Genomic DNA, 13,839 nt, shown 5'->3' on the forward strand with positions numbered 1-13,839 from the left:
GCAAACATTCACTAGGTAATTTTTTACCATAGCTTGGTCCGAGCAATCATTGTTAAAACAGGCTTTAAATCTGTCGTTTCAAACAATATGAAAAACACTATTACGTGCCTAATACGCAAACTATTAAATCGAAAGTTTTGCTAGATAAGTTTAGGCCTGATGTTGGTATGCTGGTTGGAGCAAGATGCACAACAGGTGCTAACAGAGAGGCGTAAACTGCCTTAAAATTTCGCATTTAAACTTGCGGCGGTAAATACACCCTATTGACACTTAATTATTAGGCGAAGCTTATCGCGAAGTAATTGGTCGCCCCAAAAAATGCTGACGCCGCATTTAAAGCAAGCATTATAAATGTGTCGCCGATATTCTGCCTTGAACATCCCTACTCGAAATGCTTCCCTCCGTTAATTGTACGGTGGGTGAAACTTTATTCACGGCCTTACCTCTTTGTGTATTACCGCGACAATACGATGAAATACGATTTGGAGAATATTGGAAACATCGTATTTGGAGAATATTTGCTATTTGCACCTGTTCTGTATGTTACTCCAATCCAACATATCTACACACAATTATAAGTTGTGTATAATAATATAATAACTTATGGCTTTGAAGCGAAGGGGGTTCAAATATGGCGTAGATTTTGGCAAATGATCGAAACATACATTTGATCAATAAAAATTTACGTAGATAATGCTTACGGCCATGTTATTACATTTTGGTCTCTCTAAATGATTTAACGTCTATGGTTTGCTATACTTTTTCCAACTTTTACTGTGTAAATTTTTACCATGCCTTGGTCTGAGCAATCACTGTTGAAACAGAGTTTAAATCTGTAGTTTTGAGCAATATGCAAACTAGTTTATGTGCCTAATAAGCCACGTTTTATATTGAAAGTTTTGCCAATTTAAATCCAATAAACGCAAGATTTATTTATTTATGACGCCATGTTATGACGTAGCTTTGTAACGTCGTCGTTAAGAATGCGTTAAACTTAAGCTTTTTGTTGTTGCGGCCCTTGTATAATTATATTTGCTTAGACCTGGTGTTGATATGTTTGAATGGTGCAACAATTACAACATGTGCTAACAGAGATGTGTACACTGCCTGTAGGATTCGCATTTAAATTTGCGGTGGTAAAATATTTTGTGTTGTAAGAGCAATAGGTTTTTTACTTAGAGAGGCCTCTTTATGAAAGGCAAGTCGCATGTGCATAGTTTTACTAGGCAAGCCACTTCCAACACAAATGTTGCACGCGCGGGACAATAGGGCGCAGCAGGGATGCCAGCAGCCGCCTCGTCGCGACGCGAGCTGGACAAAGCAAGCGAATATGAACGAATTCTGTATGAAAGTTTTTCTGCTGCTAGATGGCTGTCGTTAGCTACAAAGTGCTAAAACGCAATATTTCAGGTTTTTACCCCCCAAGCAAAGGCCCCTGGGAGTGCAGCCTCATAAACTTTTACAAAGCACCTACATACCACTCTACGCCATGTCTGAAAATTTGAAGGTTCTACGATGTCTACTTTTTCTATAAAGCTTCGGACAAAACTCGGTCTGAAACAAACCATAGGAAACCATAGGAAACCATAGGAAACCAAAAAAGAATAACGGCAAAAACAAGATATGTCCCGAAAATAAATTTTCGGCCCATATAATAACGGCAAAAACAAGATATGTCCCGAAAATAAATTTTCGGCCCATATAATATTCAAACTGTGAGAACTACATGCTGTTAACTTATGTAGGCCCACACAAATTGGTGCTTTTATGTGACTTACGGATTTTTAGGGAGGAGAAAAAAAGGCTAAACCTACCGCCCTAACCTAAAGCCGTATATATTTTTTTAAACGTATAACGTTTTTTTTAACCATACTTTATATTTAAACAATGATATTATACAAACTGTTAATATATTTTGAATCTATATAAATAATATCATAGGTTTTATCCAGAGCTGCGGACTCGGTTAAATATACCCCAAGTCCGTCTCAGGCAGACAAAACAAACCCCAGTCCGACTCCGGCCAAATGTGCGATTTGGTAGAGACCGACTCTACAGCCTGTATTTTACCCATTTACGTAACTTTATACGGACTCGGGACTCGGGTAGTCTTACGTGGTATTACTCGAGTTCCAAGTCCAGAGATCGACTCCAGCAAGACAAACCGACTCCGTCGAGTCCCGAGCCGACTACGCAGTGCACATCCCTATCACAGTTTTATTTAGTATTGGGAGTTCGGTCAAGCATGTCGCGTGGTATAACATGATTTCGAACACTACACACGTGAAACATAACGCTGATGCTTCTAGTTGTAATATTTCAATGCATTCCGTGTTCGCATTTTTGCTAGTTAACAGGGCGCTGGTCTAATCGAGAATCATACCACAGGTATTAAATCAACACACAATATTAGGGTGCGAGTTGGCGTTTGGGTGGTGTGGGTGGGTCAAGTATTATTATACTCATTATTTAATAATAATACTTGACCCTAACCCAAAAAATTTGCGTTGTGGGAGGATTGTAGACCAGCGTCGTTAACAGTTTTAGCTTTAACTGACGGTTAACTATAAAAACGTTAGACGGCCAGAATTATACCTCCCTGACGCAAACGTTTGCCAAAAGGCCAGTAATGGTGAAACCCGGTATTGCAAACAAGTCCTTTTGGAATGACTTAAGCCCCAGTCAAGTCATTTATTAATACCTAAGTCAAGTCATGTGAAATAATTTAAGTCCGAGACAAGTCAATAATAACAAAGTCCAGTTATAATTAAAGCAAGTCATTTCAAGGTACTTGTCCTAAAAATTACACAGTAAGCTGTTAGAATTGAATAAACTCGTCTGATTATCAGCAATATTTTAACTAAATAATACCACGAGGCAATAGAGGGCAGGCAAATTATTTTACGTGAAAAGATTAGGATAAAATTTAATGATAAAATGCTTAATGAAAACACCTAATTTCAACCAAAGTCATTTGTCTTACGACTTAAGTCAAGTCAAGTCATTTGAAAACAGTGACTTAAGTCAAACATCGTTAACTTCAAATGTGCCATTTACAAAAAAGTTATTGACACTGGTCTTTTTACAGTAACAAAACGAGTTTGTCTAAAGTTTTTTTAAATTGCAAGAAAGGTATAAATATACCAGTATTTATTAATGCTTGACCCACCTAAACTCGCACCCTAACCCAAAAATGTTAGCAAAAACCCCTGCATGAAAATGTGGTAGGATTGTAGACCAATGTCCTCATTTGTCATATAAGTAAAAATAATGAAAGTACCACAGTACTCCTGATTGCATTCGTTACTCACTCCTGACTGCATGATTTTGGACAAGCCTTACATGCCAAAGATCATTGTCAAAAAGGCACTGGAATGCAATTTGGCAATGCTGGTTTGTATGCTGTTGCTAGTTAACCATTTTTTTTATTTACCACTCTTTAGGATGATTTAAATTAGTAATTATGAGCTTGTATCAATGTGGGGAGCGTGTGATTCAAAAGCTCAAGAAGCGAAGGGGCTCAATTAAAAACTTGGTGTTCGCAGAGAAATACAAGAGTCCAAAGCAACTTTACGCTTTGGTATGTGAAACACTAAAGTATTCCGAAGCAATAGAAGAGGTTTTGGTCATCTCAAAATTTCGAACAAACAGATTAAGCAAAGAACAAGTTTTGCTTCTTATTTATGACTTTTTGTTCGGCAAGGGAATTCGCTGTGGTGGTAAACTCAAGCAGCATATTCTTAACAACAAATCACAATTAAAATCAGCTTTGGTTAGACTAAAAATTAAACGAGGTGTGTCCTCGAATAAGGCCCTCATATCTGAAGACAAGAATGTAAAATGTCTCCCTAAATATCTTAGGGTGAACACTTTAAAAACAACCCTGGCTACAGTGGTTCAGCAACTGACTGAAGATGGATTTGTTTTGATCAAAGAGGATAGAAATTTAAAAGCCAAAGAGTTTAGAATCGATGGCCTAGTTGACAACCTTCTGATGTTCCACGAACGAACCGACTTCCATGCAAATCAGCTATACTTAGATGGCCATATTATTTTTCAGGACAAAGCCAGTTGCGTTCCTGCCCAAGTTTTAAGCCCGCAAAGCGACTGTGATGTCATAGATGCATGTTCGGCACCTGGAAACAAGACCTCATTGTTGGCAGCGACCATGAACAACACAGGGAGGATTTTCGCTTTCGATTTGGACCGCAAGCGTTTAGCCACAATGGACAAGTTACTCCACACAGCCGGTGTTACGAATTGCCAGACTAAGCAGCAAGACTTTTTGTTGGTTTCTCCCAATGACACAATGTACTCTGACGTAAAATACCTTCTGGTTGACCCTTCCTGTTCAGGTTCTGGCATCGTTAATAGACTGTCCTCTTTAACAGATTCAACACAAACTCCGGATCATAGCAGACTGGAAGCCCTAGCTGAATTTCAACTCAAGATTTTAAATCACGCATTGTCGTTTCCTAAGGCAGAGAAGGTGGTGTACTCGACATGTTCGGTTCACGACATTGAAAATGAGCTTGTGGTACAAAATGTCCTCTTCCAAAATCCTAACTTTGTTTTGGAGAAATGCTTGCCACAGTGGGCACGAAGAGGTCACGCGATTTCTGGGTTCGAGAAGGATTCTGAAAAGTGTTTACGCTTTGAGCCCGACGACAAAACTAATGGCTTTTTTGTTGCTCTTTTTTGCCGTAAAAACGTTAACGAAACTAAACCTGTAAAAAAGAAAAGGAAGAATAATAAATCTAAAAGAGTAAAAAAGATAAAACTTGGTGACTCATGATAATAACTAGCCATAGACCATTTGGTTTATTTTTCATTTGTTTTCTCATGTTGAAATTGCATACTATCCTAACATTAAAGATTTTTGAAAAACAGTTATTACTTGTTCGATGTTTTATTGACATAAACAGGTTTCATCAAAATGAAATACTACAGCTCTGTCAATAAAATAAATAAATAGCACACCAACGATTAAAAAGAAATTATGATAAAACTTATATAAGTTCTGATACAGAAGTAAAACATAGCTATTTGTATAAGAATAAAGTGCAAGCAATGCAAATACAAACAGGACCATTTAAGACTATTGCTCGATATAATTAATGAGTAAATTGGTTACCAATTCGAAACATTCAAATCAAAATGGTTAAAACAGTAGTTCAAAACAATCATTAGAAAACACCAAGACAGTTTATTGTTTAAGTCACAAGGTTAATAAAATAACATTTATCTACCAAGACATTTGAGGTTTGATTATACATTGTTTATCAGAACTCCAGTGGTTTATTTAAATGTCGTGTAACACATTTTGTAAATAATACAACATACAATAAAATAGAAAACAATCCACCAGACCAACATAAGTATACATTTTAAGTACCTCAAGAGTCAAGACATACATTTCTAAATAACTAAACTGTTGTTTTTTTTCGTTTTTTAATCAGGGTTCACAAAGGCAGCGACTGCATTTACCAGATCGCCCCCAAAGGCCATGGTACCCAGGTCAGCTCCAAAATAACACAACTCCCAAACAGTGTGTTATTTTTGTAATAAAAAAATACAAAAATTACCAATCCCCTCACATAAATGAATATTGTTAGGCATTGATAATTATGTACATCTTAATTAGGCCAATATTTATTTAAAACTGCGTGCCCTTCATGGATAATGAAGTAGCCCCTGATTTGCATAATGGCACATTAAATAAAAGCAGAGTTTAGTTTAAGATGCAGAATGATGCGCAGATGCTGATTTTTGTTCACCTCGAAAAATTGATATTACTTAAATCATATTGTTTAGCCTTGTATTCCATAAGTTACAACACATAACCACTTGAACTAAAAAACAATTATTTTCTATTTTGAGGTATATATTTTCAACAGTTCAGCCTTATAATATATATATTTCTAGCAAATCAACCTTATAATAAAACTAAAAAATTCTAAAATGAACAGAATTTCTTTGTATAGAATTTTTGGAGAGAACACTGGCACAAGCGTAATGGTTTGAATAAATAAAAGCATTATATTATTACTGAAGGGTGTGTTTAAAAGCACAAAATATCAAGCATCACTGACAAATCAAGAATTATTTGTAAAAATATGGGCGCTATCAGGCTTTCGCCCCCCTGATTTCTGGCAATGTTTTAAGGACACTCTGAATTAATTTTTTCGGAATCCCTAACTTTATTTAACGCTTTGCATCAGTTTTGTTAGATCCTAGTAGATTTTTATGTAAATTCTTCTCACTGCCCAATATTTTTGTTACGCGTTGCTCCTTGAAACCGTTGGTTCCTTGTTGAATTTGGTGTTACGACAAAAGGTTTTCTTCAGTCGTAAAACTGCCAGCCGATTGTCGGTAAATTAATAATAAAAATTTTCGAAAGATAAAAAAAAATTGTATAAAATTTTTCGGGCTTTTCGAAGCAGCATTATAAGGTTATAAGCCAAATCTAGTCTCCACTTCTTTAGCGACCATTTTAGCAATGGCCATTGACGAGGTGGCAGCTGGCGAAGGGGCGCTACGAACATGTAACATTCGTTTCCCGATGGCGTCTGTTCCACTGTCGAAGACGAAATCGTCGACCAAGTTTCCGCTGGAGTCTAGGGGTTGTGCCCTTACACCGGATGGACCTCTGCAAAAAACATGGGTTTGTGTATAAGCTGGCTAACTCATTCTCGTTTAATTGGGATAATCAGGTAGCATTTTATAAAGACAAAGTGTATTGAATTCTCGACAAGATTTGGCACAACCGTGCCTAACTAGGTCAAGTGGAAAATAAAGCACGGTTGTGCGAAAGAAGCTTGTTGAGAATTTAATATAATTTCCCCTCATATAGTGTCACCTGATAACCCTATTTAGAATTAGACAAATACGGCCATTTACAAAGATTCGTTTTAATAGTTATTAACCCTGATGAGGGTCTGCTGGTGTCTGCTGCCGAAATGTCGGTTTATAAATTAAGGACGATTTCAATCTATTGATATGTGGCCTGGTTGAGCTAACTCTATTTTTAACATTAGTTTATGTTCAGGAATGCTTAAGTAGGGAAAACTAGTTTTTAGTTGAATCGTCTGTGAAAAATGTTATAGTTCTCAACTGAAAATTTAAAATTTGTTGTTAGTTTATTTTCAGCACAATTGGTTTTTAGTTTAATTTGTCCAACTGCCACCTTACAATTTTTTTGGCGATCCTGGATACTTCGGGATTATGTTCTTTGTTATTGATTTACGAGGTGCAGTAGTTTTAAGAGCAAGGTTTTTTTATTGACAAGTCGATTTTAAAGTAATGCATATTAAAATGTACTGTACACTGTTGTCAGTCGAATATGGCTTGTTTTTTGCCTTTTAACTCAAAAATGCAAAGTATTTTTATATGTAAAAAGTGAAATCTTACTTGGTAACATCATTTGTCGTGAGTTCAGGAATAAATCGCTGAAGTTGTTTGATTTGGGCGTTTCTGTTTGCAATTCGATACAATTCACCGAAGCCCGCGCTCAAATTCTTGAAAACCAGTTTTCGTAGACCCCTGAAAAATAAATTTCAAGCATGAAATTGTTGCATCTTTAGTCGACACTGCAGGAAATACTGTTCATTGACGAGATGAAATAGAGTATTTACCAGTTTAATTCTAAACCAGCATTCCCAGGTTAAATAGAGTATTTACCAGTTTAATTCTAAACCAGCATTCCCAGGTTAAATAGAGCAGGGGTTCTTCAACTTTTTTTTACCGCGGACCCCTAAAATTTTGTTTGGCTTCGCGTGGACCACAATAGGCAATTTTTTTTTTAAATTACGTCATCAATTGACGTCACAATACAAATGAACTTTATAAATCTGTTGATTTCGGTCTAAACAATGTGAAAGTGAAATGGAGTCTAAATACTGTCAGTGCAAAACCGTTTAGTGTTTAATTAAACTGTTTTCTTTGAAAAATTGATTACTTCCTAAATATACACTAATATTTCAATTAGGCCTTCATGGACCCGCTAAAACTAATTCACGGACCCCCAAGGGGTCCATCTACCCTAGTTTAAGAACCCCTGGTCTAATCTAACGTAATGCAAACGTAATAGTAAACTAATATGTGTTGTCTGACTTTGGAATACTTACGAAAATGCGACAGCCTCTGAAAAATCCTTTAGGTTGAAATCAAAGAACTTGTAACCCTCTCGTTTGAAAGCAAGCACAGCGTTTGGTCCCAGCCAGACGTTTCCGTCCATTCTTGGGGTGTAATGGACTCCAAGAAAAGGGAATCTTGGGTCAGGCACCTAAACACATAAAATAATATATTTAAAAGTAGGGATGTCAGATGATATCGCATTGATGGCCAACACCAAGTGGTAGTTTTGGTGGTTACTCTCCATACTATTATAAATAAGGGTATTTCAGCCCTGGTTTTCATTTCAACGTAATATGGTTCAGAAATTTTTTAGGAAATAAATAAGAAAACATCTGAAGGTAAATAAACTTTAAATGATAAGTTATATTTGGATAAAAATCCGAAACATGGTGTGTGTTGTACTGAAAACCGTTAAACTTTTCATACAAAATATGAGGTATTAATTTCCTGAGAAAATGTCAAGTATCAATCATTTCTAGTCAAAACAGTGACTGAAATTAATCGAACATAAATCTTTAGCCATCATACCTCAATATAAACAGTCCTCAAGATGAATATTTCCGATAACTGTAAAAGTGCATTTTTTGAATTATGACACCAAAAAACAAGTATATCACTCACTGGATAGATATTTCCTTTAGCCAGGTATCGCTTTTCTGGTTTCAAAACCAGGTAATCTCCACGGAAAGGTACGATTTTGGGGTTGCTTGCGCATCCAGATTTTGCAGCCAGTCTGTCAGCATACAATCCTCCACAAACAACCACATATTTGGAGTTTATAGTTTGCTGAAATGAGAAATATTGTTTTTACAATTTCAGCAATCGCTACAGTATAGAAAAAAATGCATGAAATTAGGCATGGTAACTGTAATTTTTGAATTGGCATACAAACTGACAAAATATGTACAATTTCCCTAATTATTATGTAAGCTACAGGTTGCAACAAATTTGTAAGACGTACACCCCTCTACTTCCTACACTAAATCATGTGTTTGAAGGATACTGAATTTTTTTGTTAACATGTGTTTATTTGATGTATACATCACTATGGAATGCACAGCCTTGTTAATATTTGAAAAATGTTTTTGGAATGCATGTTGTCAAGAGGTTGCTATACAGGTACAACTAAATCTAATTCTGTTCAACATAAATATTCATATAATTATGTATATTATATATATTTGATGAAAGCTTAAACCCGACTTACATTATTTTGCTTTCCAGTAATAGAAATGGGGAAGGTTGAATCTAAAAAAGTAAAACACAAAAAACACTGTTAGGTATGGTCAGTATGTTTAGGTGCTTGCACTACAATCCTTGTCGGGCTAACTGATTTCGGTAAAGCCTTTCCGTAGGCATCTTGTGTACTATATATGTGTACCGTTATCGTTGGCCAGTACGATTTCAGAAGGGCTTGATAACAGAATACACATGGTGGATATGTATGATTAAGTTTCCGGTGGTTAGGCTTTAAATTGACATTTCTTATAAAATTACCTCCGTTTTCTTGAAAATTTTCGACTTCATAGTTTGTGTGTATAGCTCCACCAAGTGACGTGAATTCTTTACCATATGTCCTGGCCACCAAACAGTAATCAACTATGCCGGTTTCGGGCGAATGAATCGCTTTTAATCCCTTTTTAAACAAAAATACAGTTGGAAACAAATCATTTTAATAGAAAAGCAACAATGCAAAACAAGTTAGACTATATCTATTATTAGGTTCCACATGGACAATCATGTATGTAAATATTAAAAACATTTTTTGATAATTATTTATTTTTGAAAAAGCCTACGGTGTTATCTAATCTTAAACCCTTATCCAGTGATTCTCAAATGTTTGAAAATTAATTTTTTTTAAAGTTTAGCGGTCACTCTAAAATTTTTATATATATATTTATACCCAATTAGATTGTACTACATATTTTGTTTTTACTTTTTTTAGACTTATTGCTATATTCAGACGAGTTTACCAATTTTAATAGTTTATCATTTTATTGATAATAGTGATGGACTTGATTTGGAATTAATTCAGTTCACAAATGACTTGCTGACCTAATAACTTGCTTACAATAATGCAATATTTACATGTACGATTGTACATCCTTTTTAGTGGCAATAAGTGCGTTAAAATTTGTTGAAAATTATTAGAATGGAGAATGTTGGTATCAGCATAAGTTTAACATTGTTATACCGTGCAATGTGGCTCAATCTCCTTAATTTGGTTTTGATCAACCATCGACACAGAGCACCCGTTTTCCAAAGCTCTTTTGTACAAACCATCAAGTCTGGGAATCTCATCTTCTGTAACCGCTACAATGAGCTGCAGAAGCAAAAGTTGGTATTTTAATCCGTCCTGTGGCTTATTTTCAATAGAGTGTTTTCTTAATTTTATAATATTTTATTGAATAAATTATTCTTGTAAAGCATCCTAACTTATTTCTAATCTTTTTGAAAGATTCTTTCAAAGAGAATCACATGTTGTATTATGTGTATTTATGCTCCCTTGTTTGACAAGGCACAAGAAGAAATTTTGTTTCTTATGCGGCGCGCTGTCAAAAAAAAATGCCCACCCCTGGCCTAAGGCAAGGCAAATTGTGTTGTTCAGATCAAAAATGGCTTCTAAGTTGATATGGTGACACTTATTTGTATCATACTTTGTATGTTTCGGCTAAAAAACACATGTTAAATACCAAAGCTTACGAGTTTTCAGTAAGCGTAACTAAATATCTGACATCCCGAAAAAGAAGAATTATATGTGATTGTCATGCAAAATGCAGTAGGATTTCAATTGTGCTACAAATTTGTGAGGGCTGATACAAAGGGTGCTTGTTGGATAAGAAATAACAACAAAGATGGCTTTAAGTGGACTTCAATTGACATTCTAAAACAAACTACCTGTTTTAGGGTTGTAATTGTTTTTGTAGTAGAACTTTTAAAACAGTGTATTTACTTTGCCAATGTATTTTGACTCAAGAATAATTTTAAGTTATTTAAATATTTAAATTTATTTTGTCAATTTCAAATTTATTTTGTCAATTTTAATGATGTAAATAGCTAATTATTAAGTGGATTAAAAAAATCCAAAAGTGATAGTTTCCAATAAGTACAGTACAAAAATTTGAAACAAGACAAAAAAATTGTTAACTTACCAAAATGGCTTAAAGTAGATTGCAACCAATATACTAAAACAAACTCTATATAAATCTATAAGGGTTATAAACATTGGTTTTGTATATACATGGTTGCTAAAGATAGCAACAAGAATACCTAAAATTATTAAGTTGATTACGTTACATTTTGCTATGATCCTAAAAATTGCAAAACGAAAAGCAAAAATTTGCCAATTTTGTCAACTTACTTTTCCCACTTTCTTGTAGGGTACATTTTGTTCGTCGCAGTATTTGTACGTTAGCTTGAGTCCTTCCACACAAAGTTTGGCTTTCAATGAACCAGGAGTATAATAAATGCCGGCGTGTATCACTCCACTGTTGTGCCCTGTTTGGTGAATACCTGGCAACACAAAATTTGGGTCAAATATATATTGAAGAAAAACTTTAGGAGAGAACATTCTTGTAGTAGTAAGAACTTGCATATAAAGTTATACAGTTTAAATGCACCAAGCAATAGGATAGACCAATTACTAGAAAGTTACTTTTAATTCATCTAATAGTTTAATCAAAAAATAACAAGCAAAATGTTTTAATGATAAAATTAAGTTAATAATAAAGAGTAATGATAAAATTAAATTCCAAAAACACTATACACAAAAACGATAATTAAAAAATCAAAGTTCTAGAAATATTTACTTAGTTCATCTTCTTTTTCTAAAACTGCGTAGGACAAATTTGGCCAGCGAAGAATCAGTTCTCTAGCTGTTGCAAGACCTACAATCCCACCACCAACTATTGTGACATCATATTGGTTCGAAGCGGCACTTGACAATTGTCTAACAAATATATATATAATAAAATATGTTAAATAGAAAAATCAATCATACTTTGTGGTCAATAGGTACCTATCTATACTGCCATACAATTCCAAAAATGGTGAACTGTTTTTAAGAGGTTAAAGTTCCAAAAGTGGCAAACTGTTTTTTTTTTACAATTTGGCCAAGGATCATATACTAAATAGTGCCGCAGCATCTTAATCATGAAGAGCTAATAAAAATAGTGAAGGTTCTACATATAATGCATAAGCCCTACTAGGTACAAATATTGTTTAAAAAGATCATAATACATATTTAGCAGAAATATGTGCACAATCTGAGTGGCTTACTGTTTCAATTTTTTTTTAATTTTTTTTTCTAACGTCAAAATTTTAACAGTGTTAATAGTTAATGTGCAAGTATTTTAAATAATTAACATTGCGTTAGAGTGGTCAAAACTCAGGTCGGCAAGTCACAACTACAGAGCAAGATTGTTCAAGTACCAGAACATTGTATTTTTTAAGAACATTTGGGGGTAAGACTTTTATGCAAAGATCTAAAAAAACACGCAATAAACGCTGTCAAACTTGAACAGGTTAAATCAATAATAAAAAAACATAAATACAGGAGTGCCAAGTATTGTGTATGACCTGCAAAAAAGCTCAGGTACCTAGCAACCTTGGACCATCCTGATATACACCATCGCTTAATCTATTTCAATATAGTAACTTTCAACGCAACACAAAAACTCACCTAGGTTCCGGCTGATTAAAATTCCTTATCGAAGTGCATAGATAGGGATTTGAAGTGCGGCAATAACTTGACAGTCGACTTAAAACGCATCGAGACATAGTTAAAAATTATAAATACACAAACGCGCAACACAAAGTGCAAAATACAAGTATACAGTTCGCAAGTTTGCTAGCAAACCGGTCAGGCCACTTTTAATTACTCGAGAGAAAGTCGAAGTGCAGAAACGATGAATGCAAACGTGCCAAACGCCATGTACACAGAGCCGCCAGACGCATTTTCTTACGTGCGTTTTTTCTTTTGTTAATTAAAAAGAAACAACAAGTTTGTTTCTTTCCTTTATTTTTCAGTTGTGGAATTGGGTGACTAAGCATTTTATTTATGTGAATCAGCCTAAATTTAAAAAAAACAAGGTTTTGCGTAAAACATTTTATTAACAACTTTTTTTATTGTTACTCTATCTAAGCCGGGTAATTGGTTATTACTAGACTGATTTGCTTGGCGTTAATATTATATCAAACACAGCTCATTGAGAAAATCCTAAATGTTTTTTGGCAAGAACGATTTTTACCATCGAAACTTAGTAGCATAACATAAATTTAAATCATAAACAAGAATTGAAAACGATTATCTTTTCCTATTTACGAAGTCTGCACCTGCTCTTTTGCAACAAATTTTGATTTTTTTTTAATTTTGGAATCATTTATATTCCCTAAGCTGAAAAAAATATATTAAAAATATTTGTTCATATATAGCTGTTATTCCCAATCTTTTTTTGTCATAGACCTAAATTATTGGAACAATAATTTTTAGGACTTATGCTAAGGCTAACCAATAGTTTCAAAAAAACCACACCAATGTAAATAAATAGTTTAAACCTTCAAATTCAAAATTGTAGTTGAATTACAACATTAAACGGTGTTTAAATTAGAATATTCAATTCAAGTTTGATTGTACATTTAAAAGTAACCTATCAATTTCCTTTAAAAAGTCCTGGGTGTGCACTTTTAACAGAATGTAGCACA

General features: G+C 34.4%; 2 protein-coding genes across 2 annotated transcripts; one reads left to right on the plus strand and one right to left on the minus strand.

Moving 5' to 3' along the window:
- Positions 1-3,458: 3,458 nt before the first annotated feature.
- LOC146141090 (28S rRNA (cytosine-C(5))-methyltransferase-like) lies at positions 3,459-4,858 on the plus strand. Its single transcript, XM_083391935.1, has one exon. It carries the CDS (start codon positions 3,464-3,466, stop codon positions 4,793-4,795), a length of 1,332 nt encoding a protein of 443 aa, XP_083248061.1. The 5' UTR covers positions 3,459-3,463; the 3' UTR covers positions 4,796-4,858.
- Positions 4,859-4,905: 47 nt separating this feature from the next.
- Positions 4,906-13,105, minus strand: LOC146141091 (L-2-hydroxyglutarate dehydrogenase, mitochondrial-like). The gene is made up of 10 exons (XM_083391574.1): positions 12,818-13,105; positions 11,946-12,085; positions 11,498-11,649; positions 10,331-10,459; positions 9,634-9,772; positions 9,344-9,384; positions 8,758-8,922; positions 8,127-8,284; positions 7,411-7,542; positions 4,906-6,649 (listed from the first exon to the last, which is right to left on the minus strand). Exons 1-10 carry the CDS (start codon positions 12,913-12,915, stop codon positions 6,454-6,456), a joined length of 1,350 nt encoding a protein of 449 aa, XP_083247700.1. The 5' UTR covers positions 12,916-13,105; the 3' UTR covers positions 4,906-6,453.
- Positions 13,106-13,839: the final 734 nt, after the last annotated feature.

The sequence above is a fragment of the Ascidiella aspersa genome, chromosome 6, assembly GCF_963924565.1.
Source record: "Ascidiella aspersa chromosome 6, kaAscAspe10.2, whole genome shotgun sequence".
Taxonomy (NCBI): Eukaryota; Metazoa; Chordata; class Ascidiacea; order Phlebobranchia; family Ascidiidae; genus Ascidiella; species Ascidiella aspersa.

Coding starts and splice junctions, on each gene's coding strand:
- LOC146141091 (XM_083391574.1), bottom strand. CDS start 12,915: ATGTCTCGATGCGTTTTAAGTCGACTGTCAAGTTATTGCCGCACTTCA. Junction 9,385..9,633: donor AAATTTTCAAGAAAACGGAG/GTAATTTTATAA, acceptor TTACTTTTTTAG/ATTCAACCTTCCCCATTTCT. Junction 7,543..8,126: donor TCAGAGGCTGTCGCATTTTC/GTAAGTATTCCA, acceptor TTTATTTTTCAG/GGGTCTACGAAAACTGGTTT.
- LOC146141090 (XM_083391935.1), top strand. CDS start 3,464: ATGAGCTTGTATCAATGTGGGGAGCGTGTGATTCAAAAGCTCAAGAAG.